The 21183-nt window shown below is 50.7% G+C and overlaps 2 protein-coding genes across 4 annotated transcripts in view; one reads left to right on the top strand and one right to left on the bottom strand.

The window, feature by feature from the left end:
- Positions 1–779: 779 nt before the first annotated feature.
- On the top strand, positions 780–20219 carry KMT5A (lysine methyltransferase 5A). Of its 3 annotated transcripts, none has more exons than XM_081284972.1 (8): positions 780–923; positions 6506–6633; positions 7932–8088; positions 12450–12669; positions 13060–13147; positions 17451–17510; positions 18948–19138; positions 19680–20219. In XM_081284972.1, the coding sequence occupies exons 1-8, from the start codon at positions 914–916 to the stop codon at positions 19888–19890; spliced, it is 1065 nt and encodes a 354-aa protein (XP_081141098.1). In that variant the 5' UTR covers positions 780–913; the 3' UTR covers positions 19891–20219. The 3 variants fall into 3 exon arrangements, with proteins under 3 accessions (XP_081141098.1, XP_081141099.1, XP_081141097.1); XM_081284973.1 differs by lacking the exon at positions 780–923 and adding an exon at positions 5876–6237; XM_081284971.1 differs by lacking the exons at positions 780–923; positions 6506–6633 and adding an exon at positions 5920–6237.
- RILPL2 (Rab interacting lysosomal protein like 2) overlaps positions 13176–21183 on the bottom strand; it is a 37044-nt gene continuing 29036 nt past the window's right edge. Inside the window, exons 4-5 of the mRNA XM_081284974.1 lie at positions 17245–17451; positions 13176–16726 (exon numbers count right to left, since the gene is read on the bottom strand). Coding sequence (XP_081141100.1) covers positions 16597–16726; positions 17245–17451 — 337 coding nt within the window. The 3' untranslated portion in view covers positions 13176–16596. The remainder of the gene's footprint in view (positions 16727–17244; positions 17452–21183) is intronic.

Below are 21183 nucleotides of genomic sequence, written 5' to 3' on the forward strand. Positions count from 1 at the left end.
CACCACAAGTATTTGTGAAAGTACCGGGGAAAGTAGATTAAAAAAAAAAAAAAGTTAAAATTTTTGTGGTGCTAGGGGTGAAATCCAGGGTCTTATGCATGCTAGGCACAAGCTCTATCACTGAGCTACACTCTCATCCCCTACTTTTTTTTCCAGTAGCGGGAGATTGAATTTAGGCATGTTTTACCACTGAGCTACATCCTCAATCCTTTTTGCATTTTTTATTTTGAGACAAGGTCTTGCTTAATTGCACAGACTGGACTTGAACTTGCCATCCTCCTGCCTCAGCCTCCTAAGTAGCTGGGATTACAGGCGTGCACCAAAGCCCCTGGCACAAACCTTTCAAATTTAGGAATGAATGAACAAAATTGCTGGAGAGGCCAAGGTGTTGGAGATGCCAAACTGGGCAAACTCGATTGCCCAGGTCATAAGGTGAGGTGCAGGGGTCAAAGGTCGGTTCCGGTCAACACCAAGAAGAACCGGAAGTCCCAGATTAGGTCCACTTAGCCCGGACCTCCAGCTGCAAGACTAAACTAACCGAGGCGGAGCTTCAGCACCGGGAGAGGGAGGGGCTTGCGGTCCTCCAATGGCAGCTCGACTGTCCTTCCACCGCAGCCAATCAACGCCAGGAGACGGTCAAATTTAAACCCCCTCCCATCTCCTCCGCCGGGACCTGTCCCGAAAGCGTTTGTAGAAAGTGCGGCCGCTGGCCCCGCCCCCAGAGGGGAGGCGGGGAGAAGGGCGGGCTCTCTCAGCCAGTTAGCCTATCACGACCCGCAGCCTTTGGAGAGACGGGGGGAGGCGCCAATCAGGGCGAGCAGCTGCAGCTCACCGGAGCAGTTGGCTACAGTTGTTGCAACTTTTTTCGAAAGCTCGGTTTCCCGGGAGATCCAGGCGGTGACAGAGCCGGGCCATGGCTAGAGGTATTTGCTTGGATGGCTAGCGCAAGGAGCGGGGGATGGGGGTCCCCTGGAGGGAGCCCTGTGGCGGCGGCGGGGTGGCGCCCTCCTGCGGGTGGAGCGCGGGCGCCGGGGGGAAGGGGGCTGCCACAGAACCTTCCCCGCCCGCTCCCCGCCCCCTGCCTCCTGCCCCTGCTCCTGAAGCCTGCAGGAGCGCCTCCACCGCGGCGCCTCAGGCTCTTCTGAAGTGTGGGCGCCTCTCCAGAGGCAGCGGACCCATGTGCCAGCGCCCTTTGGAAACTGACGACCGGGGCACCTCTGGGAGCGGTTGTTTGTTCGAGGGGGTGGGGGCCGAGGCTTCGCCCACCTGGGGGCACCCCGTCGAGGGACAGGAAGCGACCGGGGCGAGGGCGCAGACCCGGAGCCTGCCTCCTGGGAGCGCCGCGGCGGGCACCCTCCTTCCCCACTCCCTGAGTCAGCTCTGCGCCGCGGGGCGAGGGCCGGCCGCTGGCACACTTCGAGCAGAAACGTGTCCCCCGGCACCTCCCGGAGCAGCCCTCCGCCCAGAAGCCGGCCAGGACTCCAGCCCTTCGCGGATGGCGTGGGTGGGCTTGTGCAGCCTCGGAGGGCGACGTCCCTGCCTCAAGTCAGTCTTTGCATACTTAGTTTGCTGTCAGGACAGTGGAGCCCACGTTATGCGGCAAAGAGATCTCCAACCGCTGGTCATTTCCAGCGGCTGCCTCCTCCTGCACGCTCAAGGGACAAAAACTTAAGCGTGACAGGCAACTAGAATTATCGATTTTTAAAAAATCGAGTTGTAGTATTATATTCTTCTCGAAATTCCAAGGCATCGTGTGTTGGTAGTAATTTGGCTTACTGTAGTGTACTCCCTGTAGCAATACTAATTAATAAAATCACGATTCATTCAGCAAATCTTTATGGAGCCCCTTTGTTTTCAGGCCCTATACTCGATTGCATCATTTATTCAGGGTAGGATCTTTTGGGACAAGACTTCCCCAGGGATTTATTAATTTATTTTGTTAGTACTGGGAATTGAGCCCCCAGGCACTTTACCATTGGGCCATATCTCCAGACATTTTTATTTTATTTTATTTTCATTTTAAGACAGTATTGGTGAGTTGTCCAGGCTGGCCTGGAACCTCTGATCCTCCTGCTTCAATAGTAGTTGGGATTACAGATGTGGCCACAGCATGGGGCTAGACTTCCCTAGATTCTAATGAAGTAATGAGGCCTAGTAAACTTCCGGTTAAAGAGCTGTAATCCAATTCATAATTCACAGGGAAATTAAAACTAATATTTTTCCAGAAAAAAGTGTTAACCATCAAAAAGTATATTCATCTGACAAGACTTAGTAAAACTGATTCTTTGTTTTTCCCATCACTGCAAAAACATTTAAACTACCAGTTTCAAAAGGAAAAGTTAAAAAAAAGGAAAAAAGTGCTTAAAATCATTATTTTTAAATTTTTCTTTTAGATATTGATGGACCTTTTATTTTATTCATTTATTTATATGCGGTGCTGAGAATTGAACCCAGTGCTTCACATATGGTAGGCAAGTGCTCTACCACTGAGCTACAACCCCAGCCCAAATAATAATTATTGAGGGCCAGGCAGTTTATTATCTTATTTAATCTTTTTTTTTTTTCCTTCACTTCAGATGGGTAATGTGCCTATGCTGTAATATGTTTAGAGGGAGGCACATCTCACACAATTGCGGGAATACCCAATCATCACTTACGAACAGAAGGAGCTCATTTAATCTTTACAAAATGTTTTTTCAGAGATGGAAGCTGAAGTTCAAGTCACCTTCCAGACTCTAGCCATCCTGTGCCTTTGCTCATTGGGACCCCATCTCCCTTAATTAGCCTAAGTGAAGGTCAAAGTTTTCCAGCTTCTACCATGGTAGGCTTACAAATCACCTTTGTAATTATTGGTTAGAGATTTTCACTGTCTCACTTGACCCCTGGATTAGTACTTACCTGTTTCTTAGGCTTCGCTAAGCTTGCAGACTAGTAAATTGGATTGTAAACACCAAATTATTTGTAGAATAGCAAAAGAAAGCTTTTTCTTCTAGAAAATCATTCTTTGTTTCAGACTTGCAGTTTATTTTGAGAGCCCCAGTATGTTACAAACTGTTCAGATATCAGTCGACTCCTAGCTGGTTTTGAAGTTTTATTTATTTATTTTTGTGGTGCTGGGAATTGAACCCAGGGCTCTTAACCACTGAGCCACATCCCTAGGCCTTTTTTTTTTTTTAAAGAGAGAGAATTTTTTAATATTTATTTTTTAGTTTTTGGTGGGCACAACATCTTTATTTTATTTTTATGTGGTGCTGAGGATCGAACCCAGTGCCCCAAGCATGCCAGGTGAGGGTGCTACTGCTTGAACCACATCCCCAGCCCCATCTAGGCCTTTTGAGACAGGATCTCACTAAGTTGTCCAAGCTGTCCTGGAACTTGTGATCCTCCTGCCTCAGTCTCCTGAGTTGCTAGGATTACAGACATGGGCCTCCCCACCCAGTTGGTTTTAAAATTTTATAGTCACGTAACTATTTACAACCCCAAGTATTTTAGCTTGAGGAGGATCAGTCCATCTACTTCTCTCATCTCTTCTATTGCCAAATGGCCCCTTTCAGATTGTTCTTCCTTCATGCATTTTTACCACTTCCAGTTCATTATCCCTTCATAGGTAGAGTAGTTCCCGAGAATACAGATTTTTAGCATGGGACCCTTACTACTCTCTCCTTCACCAATCTTCCCATTGCTCCTAGAATAAAATCCACAGTAGTTAACTGTGGCCTACAAGATCACCAACAATGCCACGGCAAGACCCCTGGCCTCACTGTGCTCCACCTATTTTTGTGTTCACTGCCCTATTTTTAGTCAAGACCTGAAACAAAGTAGGTATCCAATAAATATTTGTTGAATGAATGAATCAGTATGTTAGCATTTGAATTCAAGAGATGCTATATACATTCTTTTTTTTGTAAAATATGCTTATCTAGCAGAACTAGGTTCAGATTCCACCCAGTTTCATCACTTTCTAGTCATGGAACTTATAGTGATTTATTTGTCCTGACCCTCAGTTTCCACATCTGTGAAACAGGAGTAATAGTACCTTCTCATCAGTTCCCGGGAAATTTAAATAATGCAATGTTTCAGGGCCTAGCACATCATAAACATTCAATAAGTGTTAGTTATTAGTAATATCACTGTTGCATTATATTTCTACAAATTCCTGGGTAAAATAGAGCATCTGTATTTCCATCGATGGGTATATATATATATATATATATATATATATATATATATATATATATAATACAAATAAACAGGTGCAGAGAAGGGGAGAACTGTTTTGATACGCTGAATGATTTGCATTTACTTCTTCTGGGTACTCAAGCTTCAGTTAGAGGAATTGGTGCTAGACTTGAATCCCCTGCTTTTGGGACTAACATTGCAATGAAAGCTATGGCCATAAGTGTAGAGAGGGAGAATGGTATCTTTGTGAAGTGAACAGAATGATTTGTATGTATGTTTCCTTCTCTAGAGCCATGATTCCCATCATGATTTGACAACAGTCTGCAAAATATGCTCTATATGTAGAGACACTTTTCAAATGGCTTTACTGGGTGTCAGAATGTCACTTTGGAATCCTCTTTCTTCCTCATCCTGGGTATTCAAATACAATAGACTCTGCAGAGGGCATGTGAAGAATGCCATATCCCACTGGGGTTAATGGTCAGGGTGGAATCCTGTCTTGATGGATGTTAAAACTTGAGCTAGTTTGGGAGGCATTGCCCTGAGTGCCATCCTGTCACTTAATCCTACTCAGTCATATCCCTTCTGAAGGGAGGCAAGGCAGAGAGGTGGCTATAGCCTTTTTTTTTTTTTTAACCTGTATATGTTAGAAGGTGCCTTGGGTAGATTATGGAATAAAATGTTCTTGGTTTTTACCCATGAGGAAGCTGAGGGCTAGCCTGCGGAAATGCCTTGGCCATGGCCACAAAGCTTCGTTGGGCAAATACAGTGAGAGAAATCCAGGCAGTAAGAGCTGGACATCTTGAAGTACCTTGTTTGCATCTATGACTTTGCACAAATATACTGACGAATTTTTGGCTGTGGGCCCACAGCTCTAGCACAAGGCAGTGAGCTCTGCAGAGACAGCCATCGGAGTGCCTGGAACCCAGTCTATCTGGGGCATTTTCTCATGGGAGTTAAGGCAGGAGCACAAGGTGACCTGCTATACCCTCTGCAACACCATTTTCTCCTCCTAAGCTCAGTTGCCTCATCTGTAACAAGGAAGGGTAGTGGCTAGGAGAGCAGTCTTCAGGGTCTGTTGTCCTGGGCTAGAAACCCGTTTCTAGTTGTGAGATCTGTCCAAACTCTTCACTTCCCTGAAGCTTATTTTCCCCATTTGTAGAAAAGAGTTAATGGTGCCTTCCTGCGTGAGACTTTTGTGAGGTTTGAATGAGACAACTATGCAAGGAAGCACCCAGTAAGCTTATCAATACAAGCCCAGGCTCTGTCTCCCCAGGCCTCCTATCGGCTAAGTACAGACCACTTAGGTTTGACTCTTAGCCCGGTCACTTCCTGGTTCTGTGACTTTGGGCAAACTCCTGCCCAGACCTTTAGCCTCAGCATCCCCATCTTAAACTGAGATGGCGACAGTGCCTGCCCCCGCGGGCTGGCGGAGTTTAAGAGACGTCGGTGAGCACAGCTCTGGGCGCACCGAAGCCCTCTCCTCGCATTCTCCGCTGCTGGTTTCGCCTGGCACCGACCGGGCTCCCTGAATACCCGTGGAACCGCGAGAGGACCGGCCGGCGGGGAACCTGGCTGTCGTGACCGTGTTCCGCACCCGGTGCTCGCCGAGTGGCTGAGGACGCGCGCGAGGGGGCGCGCCCGAGTCCGGATTCGCCGCGCCGCGCCCTCCCTCCCTCCCTCCTCCCGCCTCGCTCCCTCCCTCCCTCCGAGGAGCCTTGCAGCGCCGCCCCTGCCAGCCCCCTCCCCGGGCGGGGAGCCGGACGCTGGGCGGCGGCGGCGAGCGGGCCGCGGAGGACGCGCCGCCAGCGCCTCTCTCCTGCGTCCCTCGCCCCGGGCAGCCCGGGGCTGCCGCGGCGCGCGGGTGCCCGCCCTGCCTCGCAGGCCATGGGGGAAGGGGGCGCCGTGGGGCGCCGCCGGCCCTTCCCCGGGGCGCCGCGGCGGCGCTGGTGGCGGCGGCAGCAGCAGCAGCAGCGGCAGCGGCAGCGCTGGTGGCCGGGCCGCGGCGGCGGCGGCGAGGGCGCGGGGCGTGCCGCCATGGGCCTGGCCGGGCTGCAGGTGGGTGTGTCGGGCCCGGCCGCGCGGGGGGCGGGCGGCGCGCGGGGCCCGGCCGGGCCGGGCGGCGGGAGGGCGACGTGGGCCCCGGCCCGGCCCGGCCGGCCGGCCCCTGCCTCCCGGCGGCGCGGTTGGCCCACCACCGCCGGGCCCTCGAAACATGGCTGCGGCGGGAGGCGCCGCCGCGGCGCCCGGCCCGGGCGGCCCCGCTCCCCGCCCCGCCGCGCCCTGAGCGCCCCCTCCCCCGCTTCCCCCGGGTCCCCCTCTCCAGGCAGGAAGATGTCCAAGCCCCGCGCGGTGGAGGCGGCGGCGGCGGCGGCGGCGGTGGCGGTGGCAGCGACGGCCCCGGGCCCGGAGATGGTGGAGCGGAGGGGCCCGGGGAGGCCCCGCACCAACGGGGTAAGCAGGCACCCTCCCCGCACTCAGCGGTGCTCCCGCCGGGCCCGGGCCGCGAGCACGTGGTCGCACCCGGGCCCCCGCCCGCGCCGCCCTGGGGCGCCCGGCCGGGGCAACTTCCTTTTCTGCTGCCTGGCTGGGAGTGGCGGCCACGCTGGGTTCCGCCATGACCCTGGCAGGGTTTGACCTCGAAAAAGTTTGACGGTGGCTCAATGTGGCTTTCCGCTCCCCGAGACTCAGCGTCTCCGGGGGTGGCTGCCTTCCGAGGGTGTGCGGGGCCTGCCTGGGTGCCCCCAGAGAGGTTGCCGGTTCTCTGACTTGGCGTTGGATGGATCACCAGGCAGCAAGGCCCGCATTGTTTCTGGGGAAGACCTCCCGCTATGTGCTCACTGGGAGGAGAGGCCCCACACCCAGAGACCTGCAGTGACCTGTACCCTAACCCTGTACTGACCTGCCCACTGTTAGTAGCCAAGTGCGGTTTTACCTTAGGGTGACCGCCCTAAATGTCCTGGCCCTGCTCTGCTTTCCTTAGTCTCCCTCACCACCCTGGAGAATCTGCCAACCACAGTCCAGGGAGGAGGCTGGGTTGTGGTGATTTGAGAGGGGCCAGGCTGGGCACTCCCGGAGGCTCAAGCAATATGACAAGCCTTCCCAGCTGATCTCAGGACCAAGTGATTAATCATGTTCCCTGAGGCCTGTTTCTAAGTTAGAGTTGCTGCTCCTGCCAGGGAAGTTAACTTCTAAGCTCAGCCTAGCCCTCCAGGTTGCCAGTAAGTTTTCCTTTGGTCACTTGGACCTGGTAGGTCAGCTTCCTCTCATGTAGACCTTGGTGTACAACTGGTTCTCCCTCTGGCTAGATACCACCATAATTGGAGACCTCATGTGTTCTTGGATCTGGGGAAATTCTAAACCTGCCAGTGCTCCCCTGAGAATTGGAGCTGGCAATCCCTTGTAGCTTAGTTGTTGTTGAGATAATGTCATTTGTCTTTTGTCTTTTTTTTTTTTTTTTTTTTTTTTTTTTTGGTACCAGGGATTGAACCCAGGGGTGCTTTACCACTGAACAACACATCCTCAGTCTTTTTAAAAATTATTTTTTATTTTGAGACAGGCTTTTGCTACCTTGCTGAGGCTGGCTTCGAACTTGTGATCCTCCTCTCTCAGCCTCCTGAGTTGCTGGGATTACAGGCGTGTGCTCCCACACCCTGCTGTTTTTTGTATTCTTATTTTCCCTTCTCCTCTTAAATGCTATGAGATTTTCTTCTTTTTCAAGCCTCTTTCAGAATACTCATTTGTCTTTTTAGGAGAACGTATTTGCCGGGCAATCAAAGATCTATACCTACATGAGCCCGAACAAATGCTCTGGAATGCGTTCCCCCCTTCAGGAAGAGAACTCAGTTGCACATCACGAAGTCAAATGCCAGGGGAAACCATTAGCTGGAATCTACAGGAAACGAGAAGGTAAGCCTTCAAAATGGTCTTATTCTGATCTCAGCTGGTTAGGTTGCAGAAACCCCCTCCTTTGTAAGGACATATATGTGTATATGTTTATCCAGGCTTTCCAATCCCTAGTTTGAGAAATTTGAACTATGTTCCATCTTCCTGCTAAAAAACACAGGGGAGGGCTGGGGTTCTGTTTGCCTAGCGGGTACTGGGTTCGATCCTCCGCACTACCTAAAAATGAATAAATAAAGATGTTGTGTTAATCTACAACTAAAAAAATATTTAAAAAAAAATACAGGGGAGAGCTGAGGTTGTGGCTCGGCAGCAGAGCGCTCTCCTCGCACGTGCGAGACCCTGGGTTCGATCCTCAGCACCTCATAACAATAAATAAGTGAAATAAAAGTATTGCGTCCAACGTCCAACTACAACTAAAAAAATATTTTTTAAAAAAAAGGGAAAAAAGTAGCCTATCCCAGGGCGTGTGCCCTGTTGGTCCAACAGGTTCTCCCTGCCTTCACAGGAGTTAGCATGTCCTTCAACTTGTCTTGCCAAGTTACAAACTAATGTGCCTGACCCACAGTTAGAGAATCTAAGTGTGAAAAGTACAGATGGTGTAGAGAAGGCGATTATGTGCTGCGTGAATACAGGGGATCAACTTCGTTCCCTTTGGTGGGCCTTGACTCCATTTCTAAAGTTTCTTTCTACCCAAATATTCAGCATTACTGTCTAAAGCAGCATACTCTGCAACAGGATGTGGAATTGAAGTGCTGAGGGAGAGCTGGGGTTTAGCCCTGTCATAGAGCGCTCACCTAGCACACATCAGACTCTGGGTTTGGTCTTCAGCATGGCAAAATAATTAATTAATTAAAACCAGAAAATGCATGGTTATGTAAAATTCTGTCTGGTCCTGCAATCAAGCTAAGAATCTTACTCTCATCCAAATATTCTCTTTTGGAACTTCAATAGGGAGCGTGAGTTCTTTCCCAACTAGTTAAAACCTGCCTGACAGGAGCAGAGCCTCTGGCTCCCAGCGGCTCCATGGGGGAAGCCTTGTATTTGCCGACAGATAACATCCTAAGTGATGATGGAGCCTGACCTCTGGGGCCAGATCTGAGAACCGGGCATGGAGGCTGGAGCCTGCCCTCAGCTTGATTCCCCCCAGTACACAGAGTGATACTATTTTAATCTCAGATGAGTTGGGTTCTAATCCTAACTGCCATCTAGAAGGAGGAGCCAGGGAGGTTGCTTATCTTCTGCGAGCCTCAAACCTCGAACCTCGGTTGTCTCATCTGTAAGTTGGGAAAGAGCAGTCCTACCTTACCTGCAGGCTATCTAGAGGATAAATTTCAGCAAAAATGCAGAAGGGCTTTGTGATACGCTCTAGATGCCAGCTTTCCCCACTGCCAGCATCATGTCCTTGCTCATTCCTGTTCCTGCAGCACTTAGGATAGCACCTGCCACTCAGGTGTGGGGCAGGAAGCTGTTGTGGTAGCCAGCCAGCCTCACATGTATTTTGGGATAGGACAAAATGTATGTTGTCCCAAATAAGCTAACTTGTTTGGCTAATGGTGTTACCAACTGGCAATGATTAAAATTTGGAGTCAAATGTACTTTGGAGACCCCAAGGGCCAGGCTCTTACCCCTAGTGCTACCATGGCAGACTGACCGCAGAGGGAATATTCATGGAGACTCCTGGGGTTACCCCTGCCATACTGACCCCAATATTCTGTGGTTCTACTCAAGAAGGCATGTAAGGGAGTGAAAATGATCAGGAATGATATTGTCAGAACCCACTGACAATCTGTAATTCCTGGTACAGCAGAGATGCTTAAAAAAAGACACACGCACACACTCACATTCAGTAGAAAATGAGCACTTTCTTTACTTTTTTCTCTCCTTCTTTTACACAGCATTGTTAATTAAAACAAGGGAAAAGTAAAAACATCCTTTTGGCAGCTTAATCCTTTTAAGCATGGATAAACATTCTCAGGAAAACTTTGTTTATGGTCACAGTGCTCCGCACTTCTTATCATTTAACTTGTGGTTATTCCCAGGCAAAAATATATATATATAAATTTTACACTTGGCAGAACATTCTTTTATCTTCTTAAGACAGCAACAAGGACACAGTTCAAAGAGTTCATACTTTCTCACAGAACCCCTTGTTTTGCTAAGCACAGCAAAACTTAACTGTGTGCGTGAGCACACATGATGTACTTATTTTTTTTATTTATTGAGCTGTAGTTCGTGTATCATAAAGTTGAACATTTTAAAGTGTACAGTTCAGTGATTTTGAGTATAGCCACAGAGTTGTGCAACTATTATCTATGACTGATTCCAGAAGATTTTCATCATCCTTAAAAGAAACCCATGAGGGCTGGGTTGTGGCTCAGTGGTAGAGCACTTGCCTAGCATGTATAAGGCCCTGAGTTCTATCCTCAGCACTGCATAAAAATAATGTAAGTGGGCTGGGGATGTGGCTCAAGCGGTAGCGCGCTCGCCTCGCATGCGTGCGGCCCGGGTTCGATCCTCAGCACCACATACAAACAAAGATGTTGTGTCCGCCGAGAACTAAAAAATAAATATTAAAAATTCTCTCTCTCTCTCTCTCTCTCTCTCTCTCTCTCTCTCTCTCTCTCCTCTCTCACTCTCTCTTAAAAAAAAAAATAATGTAAGTTGGGCTGAGTTGTGACTCAGAGGTAGAGCGCTTGCCTGGCACATGCGAGGCTCTGGGCTCAATCCTTAGCACCTCATATAAATAAAATGAAGAAGCCCATGAAGAGCAGTCATTGTTCTACCCCTGACCCCCACAACCCTAGGCAGCCACACACTACTTTCTGTCTGGCTTTGTCATGGTCATTTCATTATCAGTGGAATCATATGCAGATAGCCTTTTGTTTCTGGCTCTTCGTGCAGCAGTGGTATTTTCAATTCCCATCTGTGTTGTAGTGTTTTGTGCTTCATTCCTTCCTGTGGCCGAATCTCAGTCTACTGTGGATGGACCACGTTGTTTAATCGTTCGCATGTCGATGGACATTTGAATTGTTTGCATTTTTTGACTGTTATGAATGAGCTTCTGCATTCTTGTACAGATTTTTGTATAGACATATGTCTTAAATTTTCTCGAGTAGTTGCCTAAGAGTAGCATTACTGGGTCATATGGTAGTTCTATGTTTCATGTTTTGAAGAAATGTCAGAAGGTCGTCCAAAGTGGCTGTGCCATTTTACATTCCTACCAAGACTATATTACTTACTTTAAAAAGTAAATCATTGGGGCTGGGGATGTGGCTCAAGCGGTAGCGCGCTCGCCTGGCATGCGTGCGTCCCGGGTTCGATCCTCGGCACCACATACCAACAAAGATGTTGTGTCCGCTGAGAACTAAAAAATAAATATTAAAAATTCTCTCTCATTCTCTCTCTCTCTCTCTCTCTCTCTCTCTCTCTCTCTCTCTCTCTCTCTCTCCTCTCTCACTCTCTCTTAAAAAAAAAAAAAAAAAAGAACACACTTGCAGTGCGACTATCAGCTTGCCAGCCTGTCCACCCCACCGTGCCAAGAGCCACTGAGGGCTTCAACCCTCTTTGGACAAGACCTTGTTAGGCAGACTCAGTGGCACGTGCCTGTAATCCAAGCTACTTGGGAGGCTGAGGCAAGAGGATCACAAGTTCTAGGTCACCCTCCACAACTTAGAACCTGTCTCAACATAAAAATTCAAAAGGACCAGGTGTGTAGGTCTGGGGTTGTGGCTCAGTGGTAGAGAGCTTGCCTGGCATGTGTGAGGCATTGTGTTTGATTCTCAGCACCACATATAAAAATAAACAAAATAAAGGTCCATTGACAAGATATTTTTGAAAAACTAAAAAATAAAAAGGACCAGGTGTATAGCTCAGTGGTAAAGTGCTTGCCTAGCATCTGTGAGGCCCTGCGTTGCATCCCAGCACCACAGATAGAAAAGAAAAAGAGGAGAGAAGGAGAACTTGTTTTGTCAAGCATCTGAAAGGATGCATGCTGGGCAGTGCTTGGACAGAGTTTCTCCTTTGTCCCCTACTTGCATGGACCAGGACTATCGTGCTTTAGGAAGTGAACTTGTTTTTTGGGATCTGAAACCTAATTCCTAAAATCGGTTGATTGGGTGCTTCTGCCAGTGTTGCAGTCCGTGGTGCTTTGCCTCACGGGCTCTCTCCCCGATCAAGAGGCAGAAGGCCAAATCCTCTGCCTGGTGGGTTAGAGACTAGAACCAGGCACTTCTGCCTTGATGGCGTGGTGGGCCCTGGCTCAGTAGGCTGGGCATTGCTGCCTGAGGTTCTCATGATCCTCTGTCTAAAGATTGGAAGACGGGGGAGTAGAAAATAAACCCGTCTTTTCCCACCCTCCCCTGCAGAGAAAAGAAGTGCTGGGAATGCCATCCGGAGCTCCCTGAAGTCCGAAGAACAGAAGATCAAAGACGCCAGGAGAGGTCCCCTGGCACCTTTTCCAAACCAAAAATCTGAAGCAGCAGAACCTCCAAAAACTCCAACCTCGACTTGTGATTCTACCAATGCAGCCATTGCCAAGCAGGCCCTGAAAAAGCCCCTCAAGGGAAAACAGACCCCTCGGAAAAAGTAAGTCCCCTCGATGTCTCCTCTCAGAGCAGAGCAGTTTCACTCCTGTGACTGCCAGAAGGCTGCTTGGGTACCCACTGGGGTTCAGCATTCCATCTTCTCAGCCCCTATCGGGCAGAGGCTCAGACCCCTGAGGCCTCATCCTGGTGTCCTTGTATGCCAGCACCTCAGTGTGGCCTGAGCCCACAAGGCCTGCTCTGCCGTCCCTCCCTGATGAGAATAGACAGTCTGTCCTTTGTCTCTGAGGCCCCCCGGGCAGGTGAGCTGATGTGCCACCAGGCCCCAGTGGGCAGAGGTGTTAGGTGACATTGTGTCCAAGGTGCCACCTCTTAAGGAGCTGTATGGGTGTGGTTTCAGGCCTGATGGTTGCTTTCTCCTCTTCTCACCCAGAGCTCAAGGAAAAACGCAACAGAATCGCAAACTCACGGATTTCTACCCTGTCCGGAGGAGCTCCAGGAAGAGCAAGGCCGAGCTGCAGGTAGAGTTGGGTGGTGTGGCTCCCCGGGCCTGGGCTTCGTGCTGTCGTCTTGGGCCAGGCCTCTTGTCTCTCTGGAACTGGTTTTGCCCTCCCTGTAGCAGGGGTCGCCAAGAGCTTGCTGGGGTCATCGGGGGCTGCAGTTGGGAGGCTTCTGTGAAGAAGCTCAACCTATATCATAGGGCACAGAAAGCCAGGTGTTCTTGTCAGGGTGGCTTTTCCAGGACTTTGGCAGAGCCATTTGGAGCTGGAATTGTGGGAAAGGCCACCTCTTCTTTCAGAGGCTTGCCCTATCTGTAATCTAAAAGTTTCCATGTTGTTGTTCAGGATAGTAAAGAGCAGCGGTTGGAACCATTTCCTGATTTTGCAATCACAGGTCGGTCACCTACCCTGCCACATGCTCCTATCTGTAGAATGAGGAGATAAAATAGTGCCTGGCGTGGTTGGTGAGGGGAATAAAGAAATGGGTTCAGATGTGGGGGACACAGGACTGTGCCCAGCCCACAGTGAGGCCAGTTAACTGTGACTATCGTCCCCATTGCTTCCCAGCCAGCTGGGAACATGCAGAATGACTGGAGAACTCAGGCAGAAAGGCCAGGCAGCCTGTGGTGGCTACACCCGCATGTGCCACGCAGGGGGCTTCAGTGTCCTGTGTGCTGCAGTGGGCGTGGCCACTGCCTTCCTATTCCGGAACTGCAGGGTGTGGCCAGGCCCCAACACACAGACACACACACCCTGACTCCCCTCCCACAGCCCTCTCAACCTGGGTGCTCAGGATCACCTTCCCGCACAAGGAGGGAGCCCAGCTGGACAGTGTCTCTGCCTCAACCTTTCCAGACTCCTCTAGCACATGTTATGTTAAATCTGCAAATGTAGATACACAGATCTACCATGCTTTTATTTTTAATTGAGGGAGCTTTATTTTAAAAAAAGAAAGAAAGAAAGAAATTAAAACAGGGTCCATTTTTCTAACCCCAGAGAACTACTTTGGCTTTATTTTTGGAGAATGGCAGTTTCTTTTGGCCAAGAAGGAGCTGTTATAAAACAGGCCAGCAGTGGGAGGCTGTGCTTGTCACTGCCAAATGCAGTGATGCAGAGGGAGGGTGGGGCCTGCCCAGTGGACTCCTCCCAGCCAGGGCTGGAGCTGCAGGCTGCTGCTCAGGAGCGCTGGGGCTCGGGTCCAGGCAGCTGAGTTCACCTTGTTGTACTAGGAAGCCAGGGTTCTTGGGCCTGGTGGAGAGAGGTACGCAGTGGGGTCTGCTCAGTTTTGGAGTACAGGTGGGGGAGGGAAGGTGCATGTGCTTCTCAAAGCTTGGGCTGCAGACACAAAAAGCTCGTTTGGGGACAGACCAGGAGCCAGTTGTGAGCAACAGCTGTGCTGTGCCCTTCCCTATGTGTGTGGGCTCTGCCGAGTGAATGCTGGGCTGTTGCTGCCCATGGCAGTGAGCCTGCTGCTGGCCAGGGGTGAGGCTGTCTCTGTCCCAGCCAACGTGGCTGCTGTGGGCCTGGGTGTGTACTCTCTTGAGTGTGCAGAGGAAACTCCAGGGTGTGGCCAGTGGGGCTTGTCTGAGCGGTGAAGTTGGTCTGACCTCGCTGCCCTTCAAGGCCAGCAGGAACTGGGCCCAGGCTGGGGTCCAGGTAGGTGGGAGTGAAACTGAAATGAAAACCTCTGAGACATTTCACTGAGCTTGGAGACAAAGTGGGGGATGGGTAGCTGGGTCCAGGGTCCAGGCCAAGGCAGGAGAGAGGAATCAGGCTGCAGGATTTGAACTCGGGATGGGTCCTAGGTAGTTACCCTCAGCCCCTTGGTGCTGTGCAGAGGGGCCCCAAGGCTGGCTGGCCTGGGTGTGGATAACATGGCAGCCACACTGGGTTGCAAGCTCCACCTTTTGGCAGCCCTTTCTAATTCCCAACCAGCCCCAGGGCTGGACCTGTGGTGTCGTTGCCGATCCCACCCTGGCACTGTTAAAGGCGTTTGCTTCTGTCCACAAGCCCCCCTCACCCTCACTCAGGCCCTGCCAACACCACTCCATGTGCTGGAGGCCAGCTTGTATTCTGCCAGAACTCTCCTTAGGAAGCCCAGAACTAACTGCTTGCAGGCCTTGGGCTTCTGGCCTTGAACCAAATTCCAACTCCCTGGCTCTGTGTTCAGGGCATCTAGCTGCTCGGGTCCTCTAGGCCGCGTTCAGTGTCAGCAGGAAAATTCCAGTTACCTGTCCCCAGTTTTCCACGCCTGCTCCCATGTATGTGGCCCCCGTCCCTCATCTGTACACTTTAGCCATCACTATGAGTAAGGTGCATGTGGTTGCTAAAGGGGTTTGTTTGCTCTACCTCCAGGTCCTAGTCGGGATTCTCCAGTGGGAGCAGGGTAGGCTCCTGTGCTCCTGGAGCTTACATTCAGGTGGAGAATGAGTAGCAATTTAAAAAGACCATTGTGCTAAGGACAGTAGTGCAGGCCTGTAATCCCAGCCCCTCGGGAAGCTGGGACAGGAGGATCACAAGTTGGAGGACAGCTATGATAACTTAGTGAGACCCTGTCTCAAAATAAAAATCAAAAAGGGCTCCGGAGGCCTGGGGCTGTAGCTCAGTGGTAGAACGCTTGCCTAGCATGTGTGAGGCACTGGGTTCAATCCTTAGAACTATATAAAAATAAACAAATAAAATAAAGGCATTCTGTCCATCTATAACCACAAAAAAAAAAAAAAATTAAAAGAAAAAGGGCTAGAGCTCTAGCTCAGTGGTAGAGGACCCCTGGGTTCAATTCCCAGGACCACAATACATTTTTTTAAAAGGGCAGTGAATGCAAAGCCCCATGGCAGGAGCAAGCTTAGCCCTGGAGGAGCATCGGTGAGGCTGTGTGGGCTCGGGGTAGGCGGGCATAGGGGCTGGGAGGGAGATCTGGATCTTGCAGAACCTTCCAGACCACAGAGGAAAGTCTGGGTTTTATCCCAGTAGCAGTAGAACCTTTGTTTTTGTTTAAATGAACTTTTAATTTTGTAATTATTGTTTTAGGTTTATAGAAAAGTTGCAAAGATAGTACAGAGAGTCCCCACAGAGGCTTTGCCTGGCTTCTCATTGTTAACATTTTTTGTTACTCTGGTAAATTTGACACAACTAAGGAGCCAGCTCTGGGATGTGAGTGCCTACTCTGAAGTCAACGCTGCAGTGGCTGATCTCTTCAACCTTTTCAAAAGACTGCTCCCGCTGCTGAGTGCAGAATGGGGTGTGGGGTGGCAGAGTGACAGCCAGGAGACCAGCAAGGTGTGGCTTAAGTGGAAAGGAGGCAGAGACCTGTCCCGTTCACCAGTGTCCCCAACACATCACAGTGTCTGGACCACTGCAGGTGTGGAGAGCTGGTCTCTGCTGTCCCGTTAGGCAGAGGTCTGCTGCTGCGCTGCGCTGGCCTGAGGCTGCTAGTCGGACTTCACGTAGTCCCTTTTGTTCCATAGTGTCTATGCACTGAGAGCAGCAGGGCCCAGCTCCATAGGAAAAGGGAGATGGGAGTGTCTACTCTTCCAGCTTCTCCACTCAGGGCCATGTGGACTCTCTGGCGGGGATGCCCCTTGTCCATGGCCGTGGCTCCTAGGGAGATGCAGAGTTCTGTGGGCCTCACAGAGGTGATGGGCGGGGAAGGGTATGGAGCACATGTGTCCTCTAAAGGGCTCAGCCTCTAACCTCCTACAGTAATTATGTATGGAGTTAGACTCCTGCTACATGCTGAGAAGAACATATCTAGAAGGCTCTGTGTTAGCTTTCTGTTACTGCATCAGACACCCGAGATGGTCAGCGTATAGTGTGATTTTTTGTTTTTACCTCATAGTTTAGAGGTTTCAATCCATGACCCCCATGGCTTTGGGTTAGCCAGCATATCACAGAGCAAGTATGTGACAGCAAAACCACACCCCTTACAGCCAGGAAGAAGAGAGGCAGAGGAAGGGCTGAGGTCCTACTGTGCCCTTCAAGAGCATGTCCCCAGTGACCAGAAGACCCCTACTAGCTCCTACTTTCTCAGGGTTTCACTGCCCACCAGTAGTGCCACACTGGGGACCACACCTAACACATGGGCCTTTGGGACACTTAAGATCCAAGATATGACAGACCCCCTCTGCCCTTGGGCCATCACTGGGTCCCTCCTGCTCCAGGTGAAGCTGGTTCCAGGTGACAGTTGTCCGCAACAGATGATGATGAAGAAAGGACGGTGCTTGGGGCTTGAGTAGCACTGGGGACCCATGTCACAGAGACCAGCCATGGCCCTGTGGTGTAGCCTAGAGTAAATGCTGAAACTGCTCTTTTCTTCTCCACCCAGTCTGAAGAAAGGAAGAGAATAGATGAGCTGATTGAAAGTGGGAAGGAAGAAGGCATGAAGGTAAGGGTGGTCATGCGTGCTGGGCTCGCGAGGTTCTGTCCTCCTTCCCGGGGCCCCAGGACTGTGGCTGACAGCCCTGTTGCCTTTATTGAGGTGTCACTGACAAGTCAGATCAAAAAGCCAGGTAGGAAAACTGTTGTATGAAGGGAGCATGGATGGGCTTCGTATGTAAATGTTATCCTGAGAAACTTCTTAAAAAATTGTAAAATACCCATAACATTTATTATTTAAACTAATCCCAGCTATTCACGAGGCTGAGGCAGGAGGGTGGCAAATTTGAGGCTAGCCTGGGCAATATAGTGAGACCGTGTCTTAAAAAAAAAAAAAAAAAAAGACTGGGGATGTGGCTCAGTGGTGAAGCACCCTTGGGTTCAGTCCCCAGAACCACACACACATTAAAAATAGGCATGCCATTAAAGTGAATGATGCAGGGGCATTTAGAACATTCAGTTTGGGCAGCCAGCATCCCTGTGTACTTCCAGAGCTGCTTCATCTTCCCAAATGGGAACTTGGTACCTTGTGCCCACCATTCCCCCACCAGCTCCTGCCTGCCACCGTCTGCTGTCTTCTCCACAGAAGTGACTCTCTAGTCCACACCCGTGGAAGCTCATAGTGTGTGGCCGGTTGCATCTGGCTTCTTTCACTTGGCAACATGCCTGGGCAGACTTTTCAAAGAGCAGCTGAGTTTGTCCTGACCTTTCCCACATGACCATGTTCATGACATTTGCTTTTCTCTGTGTGTGTGCATGTATAAGGGGAAGGTTAACCCTGAACCCAGGACCTCACGCATGCCAAGCACACACTACCCCTGAGCTCCACCCCTGGCCCTTAGTGTATTTCAAATACAAGTGGCTCTGTCAGGAGTGGGGACTGGGAGCCAAGGGACAGAAGGCTTCCTTTCCACCCACCATCTGGGAGGATCCAAACTTAAGCCTTGGGCCCCTCAAGCAGCTACCCTCAGACTCCATTTATAACAGAGTGAGGACAAACACGGAGGGTAAAGGAAAGAGTGCAGGAGAGGCCAGGACACGGGCCCTGCTCCTTACCCAGAGCGCAGTGCATTGTGGGCTGACTTCCCACCACACCCCTTCCCAGCCTGTGGCCTTGGACACGTGGCTCTGCCTCAGTGTCCTCATCTGCAGATGGGGCAGTACCCACCTAGCAGACTGCTTGGATCTGATGGAACAGTGCTGTGCAGATGGGTGCAGAGGTGCTCTGCAGGGGCGTGGAAGGCACCTACAGTTGCATTGTGGTTGCACAGCCGTGTGCTTTAAGTGAAGCCCCTGCAGCCATGCCCCAGCAGGAGTGGATTTTGTTTTTATTGAGGCCTAGCTCAGTTAAGCTGGTTAAGAACATGCAAGGCTCCAGGAAGCCCTTCAGGCTTGGTAGCATCCATCAGGCTTATCAACCAACAACACTCCTGTCACCTCCTGACAGATTGACCTCATTGATGGCAAAGGCAGGGGTGTGATCGCCACCAAGCAGTTCTCCCGGGGTGACTTTGTGGTGGAGTACCACGGCGACCTTATCGAGATCACTGACGCCAAGAAGCGAGAGGCTCTGTATGCACAAGACCCGTCTACGGGCTGCTACATGTATTATTTTCAGTATCTGAGCAAAACCTACTGGTAGGTGCACTATTTGAGTGACTTTCCCACCTTCTGGGCACAGAGGACGACCACAGGGCCAGGAACCGTGGAGGGCTCCCTGTGCATTGGTTGGGCTGGCCCTGCAGTGCTTGCTGTCTGTATCCAACTGTGATGCAGTGCTGCCTGTTTTTAATATTTGAGATTGGAGACATCCTAGAGGCCATTTCATCTGGCCAGGAGCAGAGGTGTCACATAGAAACCTGCTGGCAGCTCCCCCGACCTCTCCTTGGGGCACCTGGCTGGAGGGCCACTCTCTCCTATGCCCAATGGGGCTGATTTTTATCCATTTATTTATTTTGCAAACTCTACAGCTACCTCTGGTGCCTCCATAAAGAGCCATTTGGATTCTACCCCTAAGCCCCCAGCCAGGGCTACTCCAGGCTCTCAAAAGTCACTTTTTCAATTGAATTGCCCAAAATGTGGCTCTAGATTGAGATGCCACCAGAGCGGAGCTGGCGGAGCTCTGCCGGATCAAAAGCCTCTTTATCACTTTGATGCCCTCTTGCCCCCCTCCCACCAGCGTGGACGCCACCAGAGAGACAAACCGCCTGGGAAGGCTGATCAATCACAGCAAGTGCGGGAACTGCCAGACGAAGCTGCACGACATCGACGGCGTGCCTCACCTCATCCTCATCGCCTCCCGCGACATCGCGGCCGGGGAGGAGCTGCTGTACGACTACGGGGACCGCAGCAGGGCCTCCATCGAGGCCTACCCGTGGCTGAAGCATTGATGCCATCGGCCTCCTCACCCACCTCCCTTCTTCAAAGGACAAAGTGCCCTCAAAGGGAAATGATTTTTTTTTACACACTTAATCTTAGCGGAGTACTTCAGATCTTTTTAAAAAATATATTAAGATGCCTTTTCACTGTAGTATTTAAATATCTGTTACAGGTTTCCAAGGTGGACTTGAACAGATGGCCTTATATTACCAAAACTTTTATATTCTAGTTGTTTTTGTACCTTTTTTGCATACAAGTTGAACGTTTGTGCTTCCCGTGCATGCAGTCAAAGACTCGGCACAGGTTTTAGAGGAAAGAGTCAAACATGAACTAGGAAGCCGGGGGGGGGGGGGGGGGGGGGGGGGGGGGTCTCCTGCCTCCAGGTGAAGAGCCGGGCCTGCCCGCACACCCCGACGTCCCAGGACGGGCGGGTGTGAGGGCGCCGCTGCCTCCCAGGCCTGGGCAGGATGTCTCCAAGCTCTTGTCTCCTCACGTCTTGACAGGCGCACCTTGAAGTGTATGAAATATTTTTTAAAGGGTTTCGCAGTAAGCTAGTCTTCCCCTCTGCTTTCTTGAAAGCTTACTGGCCCGCGGCCGGGGAGTGCGGCCGGGCCTAGACTTTCTCTTCCACGGCAGCCGCTTTTCCGGGCACCTTGAAGCATCAGGGTGGGTAGTCACCCTAGAGGCAGGCAGGGACAGCTCTGCTTCCTGCACCTGCCAGGGCAGGGCTTCCTGAAACTGGGTTAATTCTTTATAGAAATGTGAACACTGAGTTTATTTTAAAAAAAATAATAGTAAAAATTTTAAAAAAAAAAGTCAAAAAAAGAAAAAAGGAAAAAAACCACAGAGAACAACTTACATGTATATAGGTCTTGAAGTGAGTGAAGTGGTTGCAATTTCTTTTGTTTTGTTTTGGGGTTTTTTTGTTTTTGTAGAAGAGATTTGAGATGGTACTCTATTCTAATCAAAAATAAAGTTTTGTAGCGGGACCAGAAATTATTTCCCCGATCCCCTCACCCACCTGCCCAGTTCTGCTGGGTTGAAAGTTCCAGATCTGCTGTGAGGCCTTCTGTTGTCAGACCACCTGGTGTCCTTCCTGTGAAGCGCAGCCATAACCTGAATTGTGAGCCTAGAGCTCAGGATCCCGCCCAGCCGTCTCCACCAGCCTCAAAGAAAGGCATCTGGTGCACATGGAGCGGGCAGGGCCCTTAGCCAGGGAGCAAGGACAAGGCTCAGTTCTCAGCTTGAATGTGATACCAGGAGGAGTAGCTGGCTTCCTCTTCCCTCCCCAGGGGTCTGATTCT

This window comes from Spermophilus citellus, assembly GCF_964194105.1.
Source record: "Spermophilus citellus genome assembly, chromosome: 3".
Taxonomy (NCBI): domain Eukaryota; kingdom Metazoa; phylum Chordata; class Mammalia; order Rodentia; family Sciuridae; genus Spermophilus; species Spermophilus citellus.